Source organism: Tetrao urogallus (assembly GCF_951394365.1).
Source record: "Tetrao urogallus genome assembly, chromosome: 28".
NCBI lineage: Eukaryota > Metazoa > Chordata > Aves > Galliformes > Phasianidae > Tetrao > Tetrao urogallus.
The window spans coordinates 968,111-989,064 of record NC_136841.1 but is presented as its reverse complement, the minus strand read 5'-3'; the positions used below and the strand labels follow the sequence as shown (position 1 = coordinate 989,064).

General features: G+C 61.2%; 3 protein-coding genes across 4 annotated transcripts; 2 read left to right on the top strand and 1 right to left on the bottom strand.

The window, feature by feature from the left end:
* Positions 1–991: 991 nt before the first annotated feature.
* CCT3 (chaperonin containing TCP1 subunit 3) lies at positions 992–10,680 on the top strand (the record flags this gene model as incomplete). 2 transcript variants are annotated; one of them, XM_079547583.1, is made up of 14 exons in its annotated part: positions 992–1,025; positions 2,273–2,334; positions 2,668–2,718; positions 2,807–2,869; positions 3,645–3,741; positions 3,988–4,105; positions 6,718–6,904; positions 7,169–7,318; positions 8,337–8,469; positions 8,569–8,650; positions 8,743–8,923; positions 9,110–9,355; positions 10,067–10,198; positions 10,531–10,680. In XM_079547583.1, 14 exons carry the CDS (start codon positions 995–997, stop codon positions 10,633–10,635), a joined length of 1,638 nt encoding a protein of 545 aa, XP_079403709.1. In that variant the 3' UTR covers positions 10,636–10,680. The 2 variants fall into 2 exon arrangements, with proteins under 2 accessions (XP_079403709.1, XP_079403708.1); XM_079547582.1 differs by lacking the exons at positions 2,668–2,718; positions 2,807–2,869 and having other exon boundaries at positions 995–1,025.
* A 548-nt stretch (positions 10,681–11,228) lies between these two features.
* On the top strand, positions 11,229–17,751 carry GLMP (glycosylated lysosomal membrane protein; the record flags this gene model as incomplete). Its single annotated transcript, XM_079547661.1, has 6 exons — positions 11,229–11,303; positions 12,155–12,421; positions 13,640–13,822; positions 13,903–14,121; positions 16,821–17,098; positions 17,583–17,751. 6 exons carry the CDS (start codon positions 11,229–11,231, stop codon positions 17,749–17,751), a joined length of 1,191 nt encoding a protein of 396 aa, XP_079403787.1.
* Positions 17,752–18,782: 1,031 nt separating this feature from the next.
* Positions 18,783–20,199, bottom strand: TMEM79 (transmembrane protein 79; the record flags this gene model as incomplete). Its single annotated transcript, XM_079547633.1, has 3 exons — positions 18,783–18,987; positions 19,129–19,342; positions 19,473–20,199. 3 exons carry the CDS (start codon positions 20,197–20,199, stop codon positions 18,783–18,785), a joined length of 1,146 nt encoding a protein of 381 aa, XP_079403759.1.
* Positions 20,200–20,954: the final 755 nt, after the last annotated feature.

Here is a 20,954-nt window from a genome sequence, read left to right as displayed (position 1 = left end):
CGTGCCGCTGCATCCCCTGCACGGCCGCAAGGGGGCAGCGCGACTCACCCACCCTCGCGCTGCGGCGTCCCCTAGCGGCAGCAATGACGAAATGCAACGTAGGGGGCGTGGTGGAGGCGGGGCTTAGCCGTTTGTGGGCGGGGCTTCGTGGGCGGGGCCACGGTGTGGGAGAGCCCTGCAGAGGGCTCTAATGGAGCGCCGATGGGGTCCGTGGCAGCCGCTTTCCGGGGGGAAAAAGTTCCAGTTCCACCTTGCAGCCCCAGAAGAGGTGGTTTGAGGTTGGGCGCAGGGGGTGCCAGGTGGAGGATAGGCTCAGGGTTTAATGCTGCAGCGTTTCGTGCATCTCCTGGTGCTTAGTCCCTGTGTAGGAGGGGGGGGGGGTCAGGGTTTGAGTGCATCGCCTCCCACCAACCTGCACCCCGATACGGGGTTACCCAGTGCTGGGGGAGAACAGTGCAAGGGGAAAGGGTGGGAAGAGCGCTGCCCCTACCTTGTATCTGTGTCTTTAACCCCATTCCAGATCCCATCCCACCTCCCTGTGCCCTCCCCCTCAGCACACCCTCTGTCACCTCACACCGACGGTCCCTCAACCTGCACTACGTTGAGCTTTACGGATGACAGAGCTCAACGGCTCCTTCTATTCTCCGTAGCACCGTACAATGATCCATCCCACCCCCCCATAGTACCGCACAATGGTTTCGCCCATTCCGCCCTCTGCGCATGCGCTCTGAATGCTCCCGCCATGCGCTCGGCTGAGGCATCCTGCACATGCGCAGTACAGCACGGCACCACCTACCTCCCCTCATCCGAACCGCTGAGCTCAGAGCGCTTCCTATTGGCTGCACGGCCCACCGCTCGGCCTCTGATTGGTCCCGGCGGGCCGGTAGGCGGGGGCAAGGCGCTGCGGCGGCGGAGCGAAGTGCTGTCCGTGTGAGGCGGCTCCAGAACGTTCCGCCGCCGCTCCGCGCTCTCGTTCGCCGCCATCGCCGCCGCCATGATGGGCCCGCGCCCCGTGCTCGTGCTCAGTGAGTGCCCGGGGGACCGCGTGGTGCCGACGGGATCGTGGGTGGTGGGTGCGCGGGGTGGGGGGGCGGCCGCTGCATCCCTGCCGCCATCGCCCGCCGCCATGTTGGATCCTCGGGACCGGGAGCGCCGGGGGGGGGGGGGGGGGGAGGGGTTTGGGGGGTCCTGGAAGGTGAGAGAAATGTGGGATCGCGGGAGGGTGGGGGTGGGGGGGGTCCTGGAAGGTTAGAGAAGCGTGGGATGGCAGCACAGTTGGTTTTGGGGGTCCTGGAAGGCCACAGAACCGTGTGGTCACACAATGGTGGGGTTGAGAGGGTCCTGGAAGGTTGTAGAACAATGGAATCATAGAATGGTTGAATTGGGAGGGTCCTGGAAGGCCATAGAACCATGGAAGCACACAATGGTGGGGTTGGGAGAGTCCTGGAAGGCTGTAGAACCATGGGATGGCACAGTGGTGGGGTTGGGAGGGTCCTGGAAGCTCAGTGGACAACAACAGGGTCACAGAATAGCGGGATTGGGAGGGTCCTAGAAGGATATAGAACTGTGGGATCACAGAATGGTTGGATTGAGAGGGTCCTGGAAAGACCCCTGGAAAGACAGAATCACAGGACCACAGAGTGGTTGGGTTGGGAGGGTCCTGGAAGGCTGTAGAACAATGGAATCACAGAATGGTTGAATTGGGAGGGTCCTGGCAGCTCAGTGGCATAGCAGTGGTAGAACAGCGGTAGAACAATGGAGTCATAGAATAGTGGGATTGGGAGGGTCCTAGAAGTCCATAGAACTGTGGGATCACAGAGTGGTTGGGTTGGGAGGGTCCTGGAAGGCCACAGAGCCACTGAGTGCCTCGGATTGGGAGGGATCTTAAAAATCACAAAACCATGGAATCACAGAATGGTGGGGTGGAAAAAGTCCTGGAAGATCACAGAACTGTAGTGTTACAACCTGGTGGGGTTGGGAGGGTCCTGGAAGATTGTAGAACCGTAGAATCACAGAATGGCTGTATTGGGAGGGTATTGGAAGTCCACAGAACCGGAGAACCACGGAATTGTGGGGTTGGGAAGGTCCTGGAAGACCTTAAAGCAATGGAATGGCTTCGGTTTGTCCCTTAAAAATCACAGCATCAAGGAACTGCCGCGTAGTTGTGTTGGAAGGGATCCTGGAGGTCCCGAAGACAGAATCACCATGCAGTTGGGTTGGAAGGGACACGATGGGATGGCAGCTCTTAGCAGTTTGTTTCTGTGTCCTGTAGGTCAGAACGTGAAACGGGAGTCTGGAAGAAAAGTCCAGGCTGGGAACATCACTGCTGCAAAGGTGCTGCGCTCTGCTGTCTGTGTGTGTGTGCATGTGGAAGCAGTGGGCGAAATGGGATTTCGGCATGAAGAGCAACGGGTGGAACGTGGGGAAGGGGGCTGGGGGGGGGGGGGTTGAACCCATGAACCCATGGCAAAACCCTTTTCCTTCGCGAAATCTGAGCGGGTGAAACGTGGGGGTCGGTGCTGGGCGGCGCGGGGCTCCTCTGAGCGCCGAGGGGTCGGAGCTGCGCTGCCATTGCAGGCGGGCAGCGGGGAGGAGCGGCGTGCGCTTATCCTGGAGTGCCGCTCCGTGACTCCTGGCGTCCCCTGATTCCCTTCTGTCCCCCCGCAGACCATCGCTGACATCATCCGGACGTGCCTGGGGCCGAGGGCGATGATGAAGGTGAGTGCTGCTGCCGTCCCTTCGGCGCCCTGGCTGAGCGCTGCACGTCGGGGCGTCCTCACCAGCAGAGCTCATCTTTGGGTTGCAGATGCTGCTGGACCCCATGGGAGGCATTGTGATGACCAACGATGGCAATGCCATCCTGAGGGAGGTGAGCGCCTCCGGGAGGAAGGGCACGGTGGCTGGGGTTGGGGTTGGGGTTGGGGTTGGGGTTGGGGTTGGGTTTTGGGTCGGGGTGAGGCTCTGTTCTCTGCATTCTCCTGATTTTCTTCTGGAGGATCAGCAGCAGCCATGGGGTTCTCATTGGGGGGGCATTGAATGATCCCATACAGCGGCCCTCCCCCGGAAGGTGGGTTTGGCCCCCCGGAAGGTGGGTTTGGCCCCCCGGAAGGTGGGTTTGGCCCCCCGGAAGGTGGGTTTGGCCCCCCGGAAGGTGGGTTTGGCCCCCCGGAAGGTGGGTTTGGCCCCCGGAAGGTGGGTTTGGTCCCCCGGAAGGTGGGTTTGGTCCTCCAGAAGGTGGGTTTGGTCCTCCAGAAGGTGGGTTTGCTCACAGAGCGCTCACTGAGCTTCTGTAGGACCACAGGAGTTGTGGTTGTGCCCACTGCGGTTGTCATCAGAATCTGAGGAGTCCACGCTTTGTTTTACTGCCCTGGATAAATAGGCCAAGAAATTGTTGGGTTTGTTTTAACGCAAATGGCACCAGAAGAGCATCATAGGGATTGGAAAGGGCTGGAAAGCTGGGGGAGAGGAATGGTGTGATTCCCTTGGAAATAAGGAAGGGGTTTTGTGCTTGGAAAGGGGAAAGGAGTTTCTGTTTGCTCCCAGAAGGAAAGCAAACCTCTGTGCTGCGGTTGCGCAGAGCAGCTCCTCTCGCTGGGAGCGGCGCTGAGATCCTGGAGCACAGAGCATCATTTTACCCCCAACAGATCCAAGTGCAGCACCCCGCTGCCAAGTCCATGATTGAGATCAGCCGCACTCAGGACGAGGAGGTCGGGGACGGGACCACGTCTGTCATTATCCTTGGTAAGGGGGGCACAAAACCTCCCCTGAGGTTTATTGTGTGCGTAGCAAAGCCTGTTGGGGACGCCTTGCGGGGGACCCAGCTGTTATTTGCAGCCCTAAAACGGGGGTTTGGGGATTTGAAAGGAGAGGAGCAGTGGGTCAGAGCTGTCGGTGGGGCTCAGTGCTGGCAGAGCTGTGCTGTCCCTGCGTTGAGCACAGTGATGCTGTGGGAGCACTGGGACCCTAACCCTAACGCTGGACCCACAGCTGGAGAGATGCTCTCTGTTGCTGAGCACTTCCTGGAGCAGCAAATGCATCCAACCGTCATCATTGGCGCTTACCGCAAGGCTCTGGACGACATGATCCACGTGCTGAAGAAGATCAGGTCAGTGCACCTGGGTCAGGGAGCAGCCGAGTGCCGTGGCGTCCATAAATGTGTGGGTCCCGATGGGATGCACCCATGGGTGCTGAGGGAGCTGGCAGATGTTGCTCAGCCACTTTGGTAAGTGGTGGGGGATGGGAGAGAGGCCTGAGGAGGGAAGGAGAGCAAATGTCAGTGCAGCCTTCGCAGAGGAGCTGGGTAGCTGTAGAGTATCAGACTCACCTCCATCCAGCTGGGAGCCCGGATCCAATGGGTCCCTCGGGTCGGTGCTGGGATCAGTGCTGCTCGCTGCACACAGCAGCAACGGGGGGGAGGAAATCGAGTGCATAGAAGGTGGTGGCCTGGAACTGGGAGGAGAGGCCGACAGGCAGAGGGCTGTGCTGCCACCCAGGGACAGCTGGGCAGACTGGAGAGCCGGGGAGAAATGGGATGAGGTGGAGCCTGGTGTGTGGACGGGAACGGCTGGGTGCCGGAACGCGTTGGGAAGCGGGCTGCTGGAGAGCAGCGGAGGGGAGAGGGACCTGGGGGTCCCGGTGGGCAGCAGGAGGACAGGAGGCAGCGCTGCGCCCTTGCGGCCAAGAAGGCTGAAGGCGCCCCGAGCTGCATTGGAAGGAGGCTGCAGGAGGTCCAGGGAGGTTCTCCTCCCCCTCCGCACCCAGTGTCCAGCAGCGCCTCCCATTTTGGTGGCTCTGATGTGCCAGGCCGCCTCAGCCACCCCTTCCAGCGCACCCTGCCGTCCCTCCCGCCCCCGGCGCTGGGCAGGACCCCTCTGTCGGTCCCCTCTGTTGTTCTCAGGCCGTTGCCGCGTCCCGCAGCAACTGGAGCGCTCGCTTCTTTGCAGCGCTCGCTCCGGTGCTCCGTCTGTCCTGCAGTTCCTGCGGCGCGGTGCCTTTTTCGTGCCGCTCCTTCGCATCCTCTCCGTGCTGACGCAGGCAGAGCCGCGAGGCAGAACACGGCGCGGTGCTGCCGCCGTCCCTCGCTCGAGCAGGAGGGCGTCTCTGCTGACAGCTGGGCCGTTGGGCGGTGCGGGCTGGGAGGAAACCGCTTTGATCGGCCCTTCCAGGAGGCTGCTTTGGGAATCCTGCTCCCCGTAGGTGCATCTGGTGCCACCGTGGTGCCACCCGTCAGCATCGGGCGTTGCAGGCAGTTCATCCGTTGGCTTTTCTTCGTTGCTCTCCGTTCTGTTCGGTTTTTCAGCCGCTTCTGCAAAGGCTGCGACACGAACTCGTAGAGGGGCCAAATGTAATTGCAGCCTTGAAGTTTTATTAATCGGCTCATTTATGAGGGCTCTTGTTTCCCCTCTGCCCTCGCTGCTGCCGACGTAGCGGCTTTGCACTGTTTAAAAATGCAAACGAGTGGTTTAAAAAGCAGCCAAAATAACAGAGCAGAGCCAGCAGTGCAGAAATGACTGATTGCAGGCAGGAGGGCTCCATGCAGCTCTGGCCAGAGCCAGGCACACAGCAGGTCCTTCAGTTTCTTGTCCTTATGTCACGGAGTTGACCAGATCAATCTATGTCCGTGACAGGGGCGACAGGCCTCTGCCCTCCCCCCCCACCCCAGTCCCACAAAAAATGGGAAGGAAGGAAGGGAGGAAAAGAGCAGCACCAACAATCTATGGAGGAAAACTTATTTTACTATAATATTGGAATACAAAATAACACAGTATAATACAATTTAATTGAAATTGAGATTAATAAATCAGACAAGATGAGAGAGAGAGTTCCCGGGACCGATTCAAACCTGAAAAGCTTGGAACGGCTAGGAAAGCACCCTCCAGCACCCACTGCCAGGCAGCAAGAGAGCACCCCCCCCCACCCGGAAGGGTCAGATCCCGTGACTGCTGTAATGTACAGGGATAGGTACCTGGGATTGGGGCAGTGACACTTTAATGCCCCGTACACTACATGATGTTTTGATGTGGAATACTGAAACCATAAAAAAACAAAACAAAAACAAAAACATAGAACCATGACACCTTACAAAGTCCAACCCCATGCAGCAAGGCTCTCTTGCACACCCTGCTCCTTTGGGTGCCAGCAGTCCTTGTGGGTGACGCCCCGGCTTTGGAGCACGCCTGCCTCTCTCAGGATCCTGCTCCTGCTCTGGCTCGTCAGCAATGAAAGTGGGGCTCCGTAACATTTCCACCACTGCGTTCTCCATTCCGTTTGGTTTTTCAGCCACCTCTGCAAAGGCTGCGACACGAACTCGTAGAGGGGCTAAATGTAATCAAAGCCTTGAGGTTTTATTAATCAGCTCGTTTATGAGGGCTCTCCTTTCCCCTCTGCCCTCACTGCTGATGTCACGGCATAGATTTGCACTGCAGCCCTTGTGGATGGCAGCACGGCTTTGGTGCTCTCTCAGGATCCTGCTCCTGCTCTGGCCTTCATGGTGGAAGGGTGGCACTGAGCTGCCCAAAGAGCCCAGATTGGGCTGGCTGACCTTTCCAGGTCTCCCCCAGTGTCCAACATGGAGGTGGTGAGGAGGGCTGTGGGTTCTGCGTGGCCCAGAGGGGTTTGCTTTGAGAAAACACGGAGCTGGGGGGGTGGCACGCATTACAGCTCAGTTGTGGCTTGGAGCAGCGCTGGCTTGGCTGCTCAGCCCTTCCTGTCCCACAGCACCCCGGTGGATGTGAACAACAGAGAGATGATGCTGAAAATCATCAAGAGCGCCATAAACACCAAAGCCATCAACCGCTGGTCCGAGCTGGCCTGCAGCATCGCTCTGGACGCCGTCAGGACGGTGGAGCTGGAGGAGAACGGCCGAAAGGAGATCGATATCAAGAAATACGCCAAAGTGGAGAAGGTGAGTGCTGAGCTGCTGCTGTGCTGGGTGGGAGATGCTGGGATGCTGAGGGGGGAAGTAACTAGGGTCTGCTGCTCAGCCTGCTCTGCCGTTCCGTCCTCTTCGGTGCTGTCAACCACGAGCTCATGTTATGGGTTGCGTGCGCTGAGTGGGCAGCCTTGGGGGCGAGCTTTGGGGGTGTGCTTTGGGGGCTTTGGGGCAGCTTTGGGGACGCAGCTGTGGTGCTGCAGGTGGATCTCAGCAGATCTCCCTGCTCTCTGTCAGATCCCGGGTGGTTTCAGCGAGGATTCGTGTGTGCTGCGTGGCATCATGGTGAACAAGGACGTGACGCACCCCAGGATGCGGCGCCTCATCAAGAACCCCCGCATCGTGCTGCTGGATTGCTCGCTGGAGTACAAGAAAGGAGAGAGCCAGGTGAGCGGGATGGCGGGGCTGGGCCGGCCGTCGTCCGTTGCTGTTAATTGCACGGGTCTCATTGCTGTTAATTGCATGGGTCTCATTAGCAAGAAGTTCCAGCCCTACCAGCGCTCCCCCGGGGTTGGGGTAGGGGAACAGGTTGGCCATGAGCCAGCAGTGTGCCCTGGTAGCCAAAAAGGCCAATGGCATCCTGGGCTGCATTGCACAGAGCGTGGCCAGCAGGTGGAGGGAGGCGATCCTCCCCCTCTGCTCTGCCCTGTGAGGCCTCATCTGCAGCACTGCGTCCAGTTCTGGGCTGCCCAGCACAAAACAGACAGGGAGCTCTTGGGAAGAGTCCAGCGGAGGGGCAGGAAGATGGCGAGGGGCCTGGAGCATCTCTGCTATGGGGAAAGGCTGAGTGAACTGGGTCTGTTCAGCATGGAGAAAAGGAGACTGAGAGGGGAGCTGCTCCAGGTCTGTCAGTATCTGAGGTGTGGGGGGCAGAATGGCGAGGATGGACTCTTTTCAGTGGGGAGTGGAGACAGGAGGAGGGGAAACGGCCGGAAACTGCAGCATAGGAAGTTGTGCAGCAATGTGCGAAGGAACGGCTGTGCAGTGAGGGGAGGAGCAACGGAACAGGCTGCAGGGAGGGGGGGGGAGTCTGTGGGTCCCAATGGGTCTCTATGGGTCCCAACGTGTCCCTGTGGGTCCCAGTGGGTCCCAACGTGTCTCCGTGGGTCCCAACGTGTCTCTATGGATCCCAACGTGTCTCTATGGGTCCCAGTGGCTCCCAACGTGTCTCTATGGGTCCCACTGCTCACTGCAGCAGCTGCCCAGGGAGGTGGTGGAGTCTCCTGCTCTGCAGATGTTCCAGACCTGCCTGGATGCCGAGCTGTGCGACCTGCTGTAGGAACGGCTGGGGCAGGGGGTTGGACTGCATGAGCTCTGCAGCTCCCTTCCAACCCCTACAGTTCTGTGATGCTGTGAATCGTGAGCTCGGGGCCGGGCTCTGAGCGATGCTTCTCTTCCCCTGCAGACCGACATTGAGATTACACGGGAGGAGGACTTTGCACGCATCCTGCAGATGGAGGAGGAATACATCCAGCAGATCTGCGAGGACCTGCTGAGGGTGAAGCCAGACCTGGTCATCACCGAGAAGGGCATTTCAGGTAACGGCGTCGCACCCCCTCCTTTAGCGGCCCCCATTGCTTTGTCGGGGTCGTGAGGGCGCTGCCCACCCCTGACCGGGGCGCACGCGTCGCTTTCAGACCTGGCCCAGCACTACCTGATGAGAGCCAACATCAGCGCCGTCCGCAGGGTGAGGAAGACGGACAACAACCGCATCGCCAGGTGAGCGCCGTCCCGCTGCAGGGCGCTCCTTGGGGGCAGTGCTGGCCGTTGTCAACCCGGTGACGTCCCCCTCCGTCCCCATCTCTGAGCAGGGCCTGCGGGGCCCGCATCGTCAGCCGCACCGATGAGCTGCGGGAGGAGGACGTGGGCACCGGCGCCGGGCTGTTCGAGGTGAAAAAGATTGGAGATGAGTACTTTGCCTTCATCACCGAATGCAAGGACCCCAAAGCCTGCACCATCGTCCTGCGTGGGGCCAGCAAGGAGATCCTGGCGGTGAGTTCTGCCCTCCGTGCCTAGCGTCGGTCATTGCTGATGTTGTTGTCAGCGGTGGTAGTTCCATGCACTGCCTGCCGCCCCAGCCGGGCTCCTGCCGCCCCAGCCGGGCTCCTGCCGCCCCAGCCGGGCTCCTGTATCAGCACTCTGCATTCAGTACTGCTGTTCTTCCTCCCCCCGCTGCAGGAGGTGGAGCGCAACCTGCAGGACGCCATGCAGGTGTGCCGCAACGTGTTGGTGGACCCCCAGCTGGTGCCAGGAGGAGGGGCTGCAGAGATGGCGGTGTCCCACGCGCTGACGGAGAAGTCCAAAGGCATGACAGGAGTGGAGCAGTGGCCCTACAGAGCGGTGGCGCAGGCGCTGGAGGTCATCCCACGCACGCTCATCCAGAACTGCGGTGCCAGCACCATCCGTGTGCTCACCTCGCTGCGGGTGAGGCGCCTGGCTCCTGTGGGGCAGCTCCTTCGGTCTGCTTCTGCTGCCCCGTGGCTCCTTTCCCCTGCTCCTGTGGAGCTCTTCCTCCTGCCCCCCCAGCTCCCATGGGGGCTGATCCTTCCTCCCCCCAGGTCATGTAGGGCACCTCCTTCCACCCCACCAGCTCCCGGGGGGGTCGTTTCTCTTGCCCCCAGGTTCCTATGGGGCTGCTCCTTCCTCCTTCTGGTTCCTATGGGGCAGTTCCTCAGGCTGAGCCTGCAGCTCTTGAGCAGTTGCTGCGTTCTTTTGCATGGTCGCAGAGCTGTAGGGGTTGGGAGGGACCACTGGAGACCCCCTTTCCCCCCTGCTTAAAGCAGGTTCCTTTCATCACTGTGCACCAGAAGTGCCCCGGTGAGCTTGGATCTCTCCAGCAGAGCCCTCCCACCTCTCTGGGCTCAACTGAGATGGAGCTCCCAGGTTCCAGTTTGGTGGAGGGACCCACAGAATCATAGAATGGACCCCCAGGATCAGCGTTCCAACCCCTCTGCCTGCTGCAGCTGTCGGGATTGCAGTTGTACCGCAGCGCGAATGTGGAATTCAGTGCTTTGTTTCAATGATGAACCCCTGGGGGTGGGCAGGGCTCAAAGCTTCCTCTGTCAGTGCTGAGGTTGGGAGAGGCGAGCGCTCACCTTTCCCTCGTGCTCAGCAACCTCTCTGTCCTTCCTGCAGGCCAAGCACACCCAGGAGGGCAGCCAGATGTGGGGGGTGAACGGGGAGAGCGGAGCCTTGGCTGACATGAAGGAGTTGGGGGTCTGGGAACCCCTGGCCGTCAAACTGCAGACCTACAAAACGGCCGTGGAGGTGAGGGGGGGGGGGGGGGGGTGAGGAGGAGGGGGGAACGAGTGTCTGCTGTGTCTCCTCCTGGGGCAGGGAACGTCACTGCTTGGTGCATGGATGAGCGCTGGGAGGGCAGCACAGCACGGCTCAGCTCAGCTCTGCGGTGCCTTGAATTTCAGCCCAGCGTGAGCGTTTGCTCCCTGGGGTTGGGTCACCGCTGGGGGCTGCCGTCCTTTCCTGGCGGTTGGGTGGAAACGTTGATGCTTGCAGCTGCTGCTCTGCTGGATGAGGGCTGCCCTTGTGTGCTTCCATCCCTCGCTTTTTGCTCTGACCGGGGCTGTGGGCTTTCCCTGCAGACCGCCGTCCTCCTGCTCCGCATCGATGACATCGTGTCGGGACACAAAAAGAAAGGCGAAGAGCACAGCAAGGCGCCAGCACCCACTGAAGCAGCCCAGGAGTAGTGGGGCAGTGGGGCCACATCTGGAGCTGCTGTGTCCCCCCCCGTCCTGAGTTGGAGCAAAGGGTCCCAAAGTTTGGGGGGTGGGATGGAAACGTGGTGACGGGGACACACAGTGCCTGGGCACGGGGGGGAGCTGTTGGTGTTTAATTTAAGTCTGTAATTTCTTGCAGTTTGCCTCAACAATAAAAGGCATCGCACCCTGCGGGGCTCCTTTGTGAACAGCCGTGAGCTGTCTGTCCCTGTGCCCCGTCTGCTCCCCTCCCTCCATCTTTGCCATCTGTCCCCCATTTGACGCGTCCTCGTGTCCCCTGCCTGGTCCCCATCTCTCCTGCCCCGCATCCACTCCCCATTACCCCGTTTTCTGAGCTGCCTTTCAGCCGCCGTTGGCTCCCCGTACTGAAGTTGTTGTAGGGAGTTTTAGCCCCGTTTCTCAGCAAGGCTCTGCGCTCGGCGGGTGAACGGTGCGCACCCGGGGCGGCGGTGTCCTCTACCTCCCCACCTCGGGAGGGGAGCGGCTCCTTTAAGAGCGTCCTCTTCCGGGAGGCGCGGCACCTTTGGGGGGGCGGTCACGTGATGTGCTGCACCGGAAGGAGAATGGCGGCGCCGGCGCTGGGCGCGCTGCTGCTGCTGCTGCTGCTGCTGGGGGCGGCGGCGGTCGGCGGACGGGAGGTACGGGAGGGGGGGCGGCGATCGGTCGCTCCGTCCGTCCTTCCCTTCCCCGCGGGGAGCGCTGAGCCGGGGGGCGGTGACATTCGAGGCCTTCCGTCCTCCCCGATCCCGCGAATCGCGGCGCCCGTCCGTCTGTCTGTCCGTCCCTGCCTCGGTCCGTCTGTCCCTTCTTCTGTCCGTCCTTGCCTCGCTCTGTTCCTGCCTCAGTCCTTCCATCTGCGCCTTCATCCATCCCTGTCCTGCCTCCCTCCCTTCCTTCCTGTGTGCAGCCCTGCCTCTGTCCCTGCCTTGCTCCGTCTTCTGTCTGTCCATCCCTACCTCGGTCCATCTGTTCCTGTCTCCATCCACCCCTCCCTTGATCCGTCCCTACTTCTGTCCATCCTGCCCCCATCCATCCCTACCCCAGTCTGTCTGTGCCTCCCTTGGTCCATCCATCCCTCCCTGCCTTGGTCCATCAGTCCCTACATCTGTCCATCCCTGCTTCCATCGCTCCCTGCCTCTGTCCATCCGTCCCTACATCTGTCCATCCCCGCCTCCATCCATCCCTCCCTCAGTCCGTCTGTCCCTACCCCTGTCTGTCCCTACCTCCATCCATCCCTTTCTCGGTACGCCCATCCCTACCCCAGTCTGTCTGTCCCTCTCTTGGTCCATCCATCCTTCCCTCAGTCCATCTGTCCATCCCTACCTTCACCCATCCCTCTCTCACCACATCCACCGCTACCCCAGTCTGTCTGTCTCTCCCTTGATCCATCCATCCCTCCCTTGGTCCGTCTGTCCCTACATCCCTACCTCTCCCCATCCCTGCCCCTGTCTGTCTGTCCGTCCCTACCTCCTCCCATCCATCCCCACAGGTATCAATGCAGTACAACCCCGGTTGGAACGGCTCCTCAGTTTCCTCAGTCAACGTTCTGCACGTGCGGGCGGTGGGGCGCGGCGACTCGCTGCACTACGTGTGGAGCAGCATCGGGGCCCCCTCGGTGCTGCTGGTGGCCACAAGCAGCCCCAGCAGCGCTCTGTCCATCGACTGGAGCCGCCTGCTGTCCCCTGCGCCCACCGGCGCCGTGTGGATCGAGCCGCCCGGCAGCGTGGTGCATGCGGCTGCTGTTGTCTTCACCAAGGTATGGGTGGGAGGAGAGGAGCCCCAAATCTGTGGGGTGTGTGGGGTGGTGGTGGGTCCCATCTTCCTGCTCCTGAATGAGTCCTGCAGCCCCAACACCAAGCGGAGCCGCGCGGTGATGCGGGGTTGGGTGAGGAGGAGTCCCTGCTCTGAGATGCCTCAGCTGGAGCTCAGCGTTCAGAGGTGGAGTTCTCAGTGCAGGGGAGACGGTTGGAGGGCCGCAGAAATGAGGGCTGGGATGGAATCCCCCCCCCCAGCTACTGCAGGTGGGGAGCTGAGGTTATGCTGCCTGGAGAGGAGAGAGTTCCGGAGAGCTGAGAGCTGCCTGCGGGATGGAAGGGTGGGAGAAGGATGGGCTCTGCAGCAGGGCGTGGGGCAGAGGGGGGAGGTGGTTCCAGCTGTGTGGGGGTCTTCCCAGAACTGCTCTTCCCAGCAGTGGGGAGGCCTTGGCACAGGCTGCACGGGTGCACACAGAAGCTGTGTGCTCCATCCCAGCAGAGCTGAGGTTGGGGATGGGGCTGTGAGCATTGGGGGGGCTGTGGGCGTCCCTGCTCACTGCTGAGGGGGAGCAGGCAGCCTCTGGGGGTCCCAACAGTAATTCCCAGAGACGTGGTGTGAAGAGATGACATCCGGAGCATCTCCTGTGCTGTGAACCGGGGGGGGTTGGCAGGGGTGAGAAGGGGGTCCTACATGTGGGGAGGAACGATGGCATACAATGGTACAGGTGGGGCTGAGCTGCTGCAGGGGGGCCCTGCAGAGAAGGTCCTGGGGGTCCCGGTTGACCACGAGCCAGCGGTGTGGCACCGGCTCTGGTGGCCCCGAAGGCCAGTAGTGTCCTGGTTGGCTGACAGATGACCAGTGGTTGACCACGAGCCAGCCGTGTGCCTCGGTGGCCCAGAAGGCTGATGGTTCCCTGGAGGCACTGCCTGCAGAAGGGCCAGCAGGGCTGGGAGGTGCTGCTCTGCTCTGCTCTGCTCTGCTCTGCTCTGCTCTGCTCTGCTTGAGGAAGGCACAGCCGGAGCACTGGGCAAACCGGGAGCTGCAGGGAGAGCCCTGAGGAGGGTGCAGAGCTGACCGGGGCTTTGAGCGCTGCCTGCTGGCAACGGGCCGAGAGCCCCGGGGAGCGACGGCTGGGGGGGATCTGAGCGGTGCCGATGGATATGAGAAGAGCGGGGGGTCCCTGCGGTGCTTCCCAGCCCCCTCCCCTTCCTTCCCGCAGCTGTTTGAGTACAGCAAGGCCGATGCCTCGGAGGCGGTTTTCTACCCCTCGTACGATCTGTCGGACTTCTCCTGGGACAGCATCAACCGCACCGTGAACCACACGGCGCTGACGGCCGAACTTCGGGGCGTCCCCAACTCCGATCCCGGCGGCAGCTTCTCCAACGGCAGCCTGGCGTTCCGGGTACGGCCGGCGGGACGGGGACACCGTTCCAGAGAAGGGACGTCGCTCCGTGCCGTCCCTCTGACCCACACCTCCCCCAGGTGACGGCTTATGGAAGCGGCGGGCGCGACGGAGCGCCGCCCGGCCTCCTGCACACGGCCAACAGCTCCAAAGTGGAATTCGTCCTGGCCGGGGCGGCCCCGCGGGGCAACGGCTCGCGCTTTGTGCTGGAGGTGACCACGGTGCAGGAGAGAGGGGCGGCATCCAGGCTGCGCTCGGCGCGCTCCATCGACGACGAATACACCCCCACCATCTTCGAGGTGAGCGCGGGGTGGGCGCCGTCCCTTCGGTGGCAGTGAGGGCGCAGGGGTGGAGTGCGGTGTCCCCAACCACGGCTCGTAGAATCATGGAGTCACAAGGTTGGAAACGACCTGTGAGATCATCCGGTCCAACCGCCCTGCCGTCGCCTCTGCCAGCACCAAACCACATCACGCAGCTCCTCGTCCAGGCGCCTCTTGAGCGCTGCCAGGGACGGCGGCTCCCCCACCTCCCTGGGCGGCCATTGCAGTCCTGACCGCTGAGAGAAAAAGTTCCTCCTCACGTCCAACCTAAATCTCCTCTGCTGCGACCTGCGGCCGTTTCCCCGGGTCCTGTTTGGTACCTGGGAGAAGAGGCCAAAGCCCTCCTCACCCCAGCCTCCCTTCAGGCAGCTGCAGAGCGCAGTCAGGTCTCCCCTGAGCTGCTCTTCTCCACACTGAACCCCAGCTCCCTCAGCCGCTCCTCATCTTTGTGCTCCAGACCCCTCACCATTTCGTTGCCCTTCTCTGCACACGCTCCAGGGCTTCAAATGTCTTTCCTGCAGTGAGGAGCCCAAAACTGAACAGAGCACTGGAGGTGCGGCCTCCCCAGAGCTGGGTGCAGGGGATGCTCAGCTCCCTGCTCCTGCTGGCCATTCCTAATGCAGGCCTGGATGCCGTTGGCCCTTTGGCCACCTGGGCACCCTGTGGGCTCCTGTCCAGCACCAACCAGCACCCCCAGGTCCCTTCCTCCTTGCGCTCCTCCAGCCATTCATCCCCAAGCCTGCAACGCTGCATGGGGTTGTTGTGCCCAAAATGCAGCAGCCGACACTTGGCCCTGCTGAACCTCAGCCCATTCACCTCAGCCCAGCGGTTCAGCCTGTCTGAATCCCTCATTGCACACCATGTATGTGTGTGTGACATTGCACACCATGTGTGTGTGTGTGACATTGTACACCATGTATGTGTGTGTGACATTGCACAGCATGTATGTGTGTGTGTGACATTGCACACCATGTATGTGTGTGTGTGACATTGCACACCATGTATGTGTGTGTGACATTGCACAGCATGTATGTGTGTGTGACATTGCACACCATGTGTGTGTGTGTGACATTGCACACCATGTATGTGTGTGTGTGTGACATTGCACACCATGTATGTATGTGTGTGTGACATTGCACACCATGTATGTGTGTGTGTGACATTGCACACCATGTGTGTGTGTGTGACATTGCACACCATGTATGTGTGTGTGTGACATTGCACACCATGTATGTGTGTGTGACATTGCACACCATGTATGTGCTGTGTGACATTGCACACCATGTATGTATGTTTGTGTGACATTGCACAGCATGTGTGTGTGTGTGACATTGCACACCATGTATGTGTGTGTGTGTGACATTGCACACCATGTATGTGCTGTGTGACATTGCACACCATGTATGTGTGTGTGTGACATTGCACACCATGTATGTGTGTGTGACATTGCACAGCATGTATGTGTGTGTGACATTGCACACCATGTATGTATGTGTGTGTGACATTGCACACCATGTATGTGTGTGTGTGTGACATTGCACACCATGTATGTATGTGTGTGTGACATTGCACACCATGTATGTGTGTGTGTGACATTGCACACCATGTCTGTGTGTGACATTGCACACCATGTATGTATGTGTGTGACATTGCACACCATGTATGTATGTGTGTGTGACATTGCACAGCATGTATGTGTGTGTGTGTGACATTGCACACCATGTATGTGTGTGTGTGACATTGCACACCATGTATGTGTGTGTGTGTGACATTGCACAGCATGTGTGTGTGTGTGACATTGCACACCATGTATGTGTGTGTGTGTGACATTGCACACCATGTGTGTGTGTGTGACATTGCACAGCATGTGTGTGTGTGTGACATTGCACAGCATGTATGTGTGTGTGACATTGCACACCATGTGTGTGTGTGTGTGACATTGCACACCATGTATGTGTGTGTGTGACATTGCACAGCATGTATGTGTGTGTGTGTGACATTGCACACCATGTATGTGTGTGTGTGTGACATTGCACACCATGTATGTGTGTGTGTGTGACATTGCACACCATGTATGTGTGTGTGACATTGCACACCATGTGTGTGTGTGTGACATTGCACACCATGTATGTGTGTGTGTGACATTGCACACCATGTGTGTGTGTGTGACATTGCACACCATGTATGTGTGTGTGTGACATTGCACACCATGTATGTGTGTGTGTGTGACATTGCACACCATGTGTGTGTGTGTGTGACATTGCACACCATGTATGTGTGTGTGTGTGACATTGCACACCATGTGTGTGTGTGTGTGTGACATTGCACACCATGTATGTGTGTGACATTGCACACCATGTATGTGTGTGTGACATTGCACAGCACGTATGTGCTGTGTGACATTGCACACCATGTATGTATGTGTGTGACATTGCACACCATGTATGTGCTGTGTGACATTGCACACCATGTATGTATGTGTGTGACATTGCACACCATGTATGTGCTGTGTGACATTGCACACCATGTATGTATGTGTGTGACATTGCACACCATGTATGTGCTGTGTGACATTGCACACCATGTATGTATGTGTGTGACATTGCACACCATGTATGTGCCGTGTCTCATCACACACCATGTTTGTTCCGTGTCACATCGCCGTTCCCCCTCCGCAGACGCTCTCGCTGGTGGCGGAGTCCCAGAACGGCAGCTCTGCCCTCAGCTTCCTGCAATGGAAGGCGACGGCGTACGGCTCACGGCACCCAACGCGTGCGGACGGCATCCAGTGCCACGCCGGAGGGCTGCGTGCTGCCAGCGACCCCCGGCTCCGCTCCGCCGTCGTCCGCGCCTACTTTGGGGACGGAGCGGGCGGCGCCTACAGCGTCAGCGCCATCAACGTCTCCTTCGGCGGCGAGGACGGCGGCGCTTACCAGGAGAAGCGCTACCTGAGCTGGTGAGCGCGGGGCTGTGGCCGGGGGGTTCCGCGCTCGCAGCCCCGCGGCTCTGCGCGCTTTGCTGCCCGCGGCAGCGCGGAGGTTTGCGCTGTTTCCTCACCGCCCGCTGGCCGTGGGATGGCGCCTCCTGCTCGGTGCAGCATCCTGCCGTGACAGCCTGAAAGCCACAGAGGGAACCACCGCTGAATCGCACGCAGCACGCTTGGGGTTGGAAAGGACCCCTATCGATCGCCTCGCTGCAGCCCCACTGCCAGCAGGGCCGGCTCCCAGCACACCGAGCCGCTCGGAGCCCCGTGGCCACAGGGAGGGGACACCCACAGCCCCCCCGGTGACCCGTCCCAGCCTCTCCCCGCTCTCCCAGTGAAGAATTCCTTCCTGAAACCCGTTCTCAACCAACCCTCTCGTAGTTTTCAACCATTCCCCCTTTATCCCGTCACTACGCAGAGCTCCGTGCAGCTGATCCGTCTCGTTCCCTGCTTGCAGGTCTGCGCTGCTGGGCTTCGGGCCGCCACCCGAGGACACTTTTTCTCCCCTCATCATCTCCATCGCGGCCACAGCGCTGGGCGCCCCGCTGCTTCTGCTCCTGCTGGGCGCTGCCGCGTTGCTCTGTGCCAGGAGGAGACGCTACAGCGAATACGAGCCCATCAACTGAGCTGCCGCTCGGCCCGGGAAGCGAGGGAGCGATCGGAGCTGCTGCCGTCTTCCCTTCTGGGGGCAGCGGGCGGCCGCCCCCCCCTCGTGCTGCCGTGCCACGCTCTGTGCTGCTGCCTGCGCTGAGGGCGGTGCTTCCTTTCTTTCTGATGCACGCTGCCACGGGCTGAGATCCCCGGCATCCTCCTCCTTTGGGGGCACCTCGTGCTGAAGGCTGCCGCTACGAGAGTCGGCTCAGGACTGTCCTCCTGCTGGAGCCATCGGGAGAGCCCGGCTGACAGCAGGAGCTGCCGCCCTTCCACTTTTGCAGCGATGGTTGGTGGCAGTGCTGCCTCACCTCCGTGTCCTCAACCACTGACTCGTCTTTGACCAAATAAAAGGGATTCCTTTTATTTGCCTTCCTGGGGCAGCGCTGCACCGTGCGAATTCAGGGGCGGCTTTTGGTGCGGCCCAAACTCACGTCGGCACCGGGTCGTTCCTGCTCACCTTCCACGCAGCGCCTCCCCGTGGGACGCGGGGCAGATCGGGGCCGAAGGGCTCTGCCTTTACGTGAGGGATGTGGAAGCAGGGCTGTGAAGGCCGGCAGCGGCAGCCCAGCCGGAGGAGCTCAGCGCGGAGAGCTGCGGGGCGCCCCGGTGCGGCCGGACGCCGATTTGTCCCAGCGCAGCAGCCCCAAACCTTCGGCCGTTGAGCCGCTCCCCGGGGCAGGGCACCAGGCAGACCGGTTTGTGAGGCCGTGCTGAACCTCCGCCAGCAGGAAGGAGTGGAGGAGGGACGCCGGGTGACGTCGGCCGTGAAACCACCAAGAAACGGGAGAATCTGCCCCCCCCCATCCCCAAATCAGCCGCGGAGCCGTTCAGCTGAAGGGCTTTATTGGTCCCAGGAGGAGCTCTGGCAACCCCCGCCCCTCATCCTGAGCTCACCGATCCTCCTGCTCCCCAGCTCATGTGAGGTGTGCTGGGAGTCCCACGGAAGAAGTGCAGCCCCGGGATCTGCCCCCCCCCCACCCGGCCCCAGGGCTTGCAGGGAGGCTCAGCCCCAGTACCGCAGTCTGGCCCTGCTCTGCCGGGAGCTCTCCTCGGGCTTCGCTGTCGCCACGGCCAGGAGGTTCTCAGGCTCCATGACAAACATGTTGTACAGGTTCCAGAGCAGCATGGCCAGGAGGGGCAGGAAGGTCATGGCGAAGCCGAAGGCGCGGAAGGAGCGCCCAAAGGCGTAGGAGAGCCAGTAGATCAGCCTGCAGGGGGGGCGGGGGGTTCAGCTCGGGGTGCTGGGCCCAATGAGAGCCTGTTGATGGGGCGAGGACAAAGCGGCCCTTCCCCGGTGTGGGCACGGTGCAGCTGTCTGTGAGCCGGACGTGGGGGAAGGAAATGCTTACCGGGAGATGGCAAAGAGCCCCGTGAAGAGGGGGATGAGCTTGAGGAGCTCCTGCTGGAGGTATGTGGCCAGCACAGCCACGTTGAAGAAGTAGAGGATGAAGAGTTGGACGGACTGGGAGACGTAGGTCCGATGGATCTCCACCTCCCGCTGCAGCTTTCCAAAAGGCTCCAGCGCCAAGGAGCAGAGGCGTGAGATGCCGCTGACGATCATCCCTGGGGGGGAAGAGAGAGGTGCGCTGGTGAGACGCAGCAGGGTGGGAGGAGCCGCTAAGAGCTCAGCCCTGGCTCTGCCCGCCGCCCCCTGGGTGACCCCCACCCCCAGCACTCGGGCCCAGCAGCTCACCCAGGACGATGGGGACGGTGGCGAAGGCAGCGCAGCGCAGCGTGTAGACCAGCCGTGTGCTGACGGTGGGCAGGAGCGGCGCGTCGAAGGGCAGGAAGATGTAGGCGCCGTAAATGAGGCAGGGGCAGAGGAACAGAGCCCCCACCACCGAGGCCACAGCCTTGAGGGTGGCGCTGCTGCAGAGCCTGGCACAGGAGCGGCACGGCCCCTCGGCTGGCGGCTTGGCCGCTTGCCCCTCAAAGATCAGCGGGCCCCGGAAATGCGAGGGGCCGGCAGGGAGGAAGGCCTGCTTTGGGAGGACGCTGTTGGGTCCGTCCCTGGGGGAAACACAGCCCCCCCTGCCCTCCTCCTGGGGCTGCAGGATGGGCTGCTGCTGCTTCTTCTGCTCCCTGGGTGTCCGCTCGATGCAGTGGGGGTCAATGGGCACGAAGACGTGCGCTGCCGTCACGGGAAGCCCGGGATCTCCCTCCCCATCAGCCTCAGGGGGGGGGCAAGCAGGAGTTCCCTCTTCAGGGTCATCACGGGCCCCCTCGGGGCTTGAGCGCCTTTTGGTCTCTGTGGGTTCCGGCTGCCCCCGCGCGCCGTGCTGGCGCTGGTCCCACAGCAGGGTGGCATCAGGATCCCCGCGATGATCATCTGGGGCTGGAGGATCCTCATCTGGGACCGCCTTCCCCATCTCCAGCAGAGCCACCTCCTCCAGGGGCAGCGTGGGGTCGGCAGCAGCCATGGGGCGGCGGGCTCAGTGCTGCCAGGGGTTGGGAAGCAGCTCTTCCGTATTTCAGGGTGTAAGGACAGGATTAGGCTCCCATCCCCGCCAGCTTCACACTGTGCAAGAAGAATGGGGACAGGTGAAAAGATGACAGAAATGAGAGGCTTGGGGTTACGTGCACAGCCGGGCAACAACAAGGAAGCCCCACCCGCCACGCTGCCAAACAGGGACAGCAGAGGAACTGCCTTCACCCCGCCGAAGTGCCCCAGGGTGTCTGGCTGAGGGGGGGCCATGCAGCTCCACGCCAAGCAGCAGCAGAGATATCAGTATAGGACGTGCAGGGAGGGCCCATAGCAGGAAGCCAGAGTTAGGCCGAGGGGCTGCGTTGGCTCCTTTGGCGGCCAAGGGGGGCTCTGGGGCGGGAGGAGCTGCGCGGAGCAGCGCCCTGAGGCACAAATCCCCCACTCTGGGTCGGGAGTCAAAGTTTTCAGCCCATCCTGCGCCATGGGATGGGAACGAGGAAAATCCCGCTCCCCGCTTGCAAACGTCCCCGTCCCCGTCCCCTCCCCCCCCCCCAGAAGGCGCTCAGGGCCCAAGCTGAGCTCCGTGCTCGGCAGCCCCGATGGCGGGGACGCGGGCGGCACTTACACGGAGCGGAGCTGAGGGCGGCGGGGCCGCGGCCTGCGGAGCGCTCCGAGTCGGCCCAACTCCAACCTGTCGGACAGGTGGGCCGGGCGCAGCGGCCTCACCCAGGCGGGGCCGAGCCCATGGGC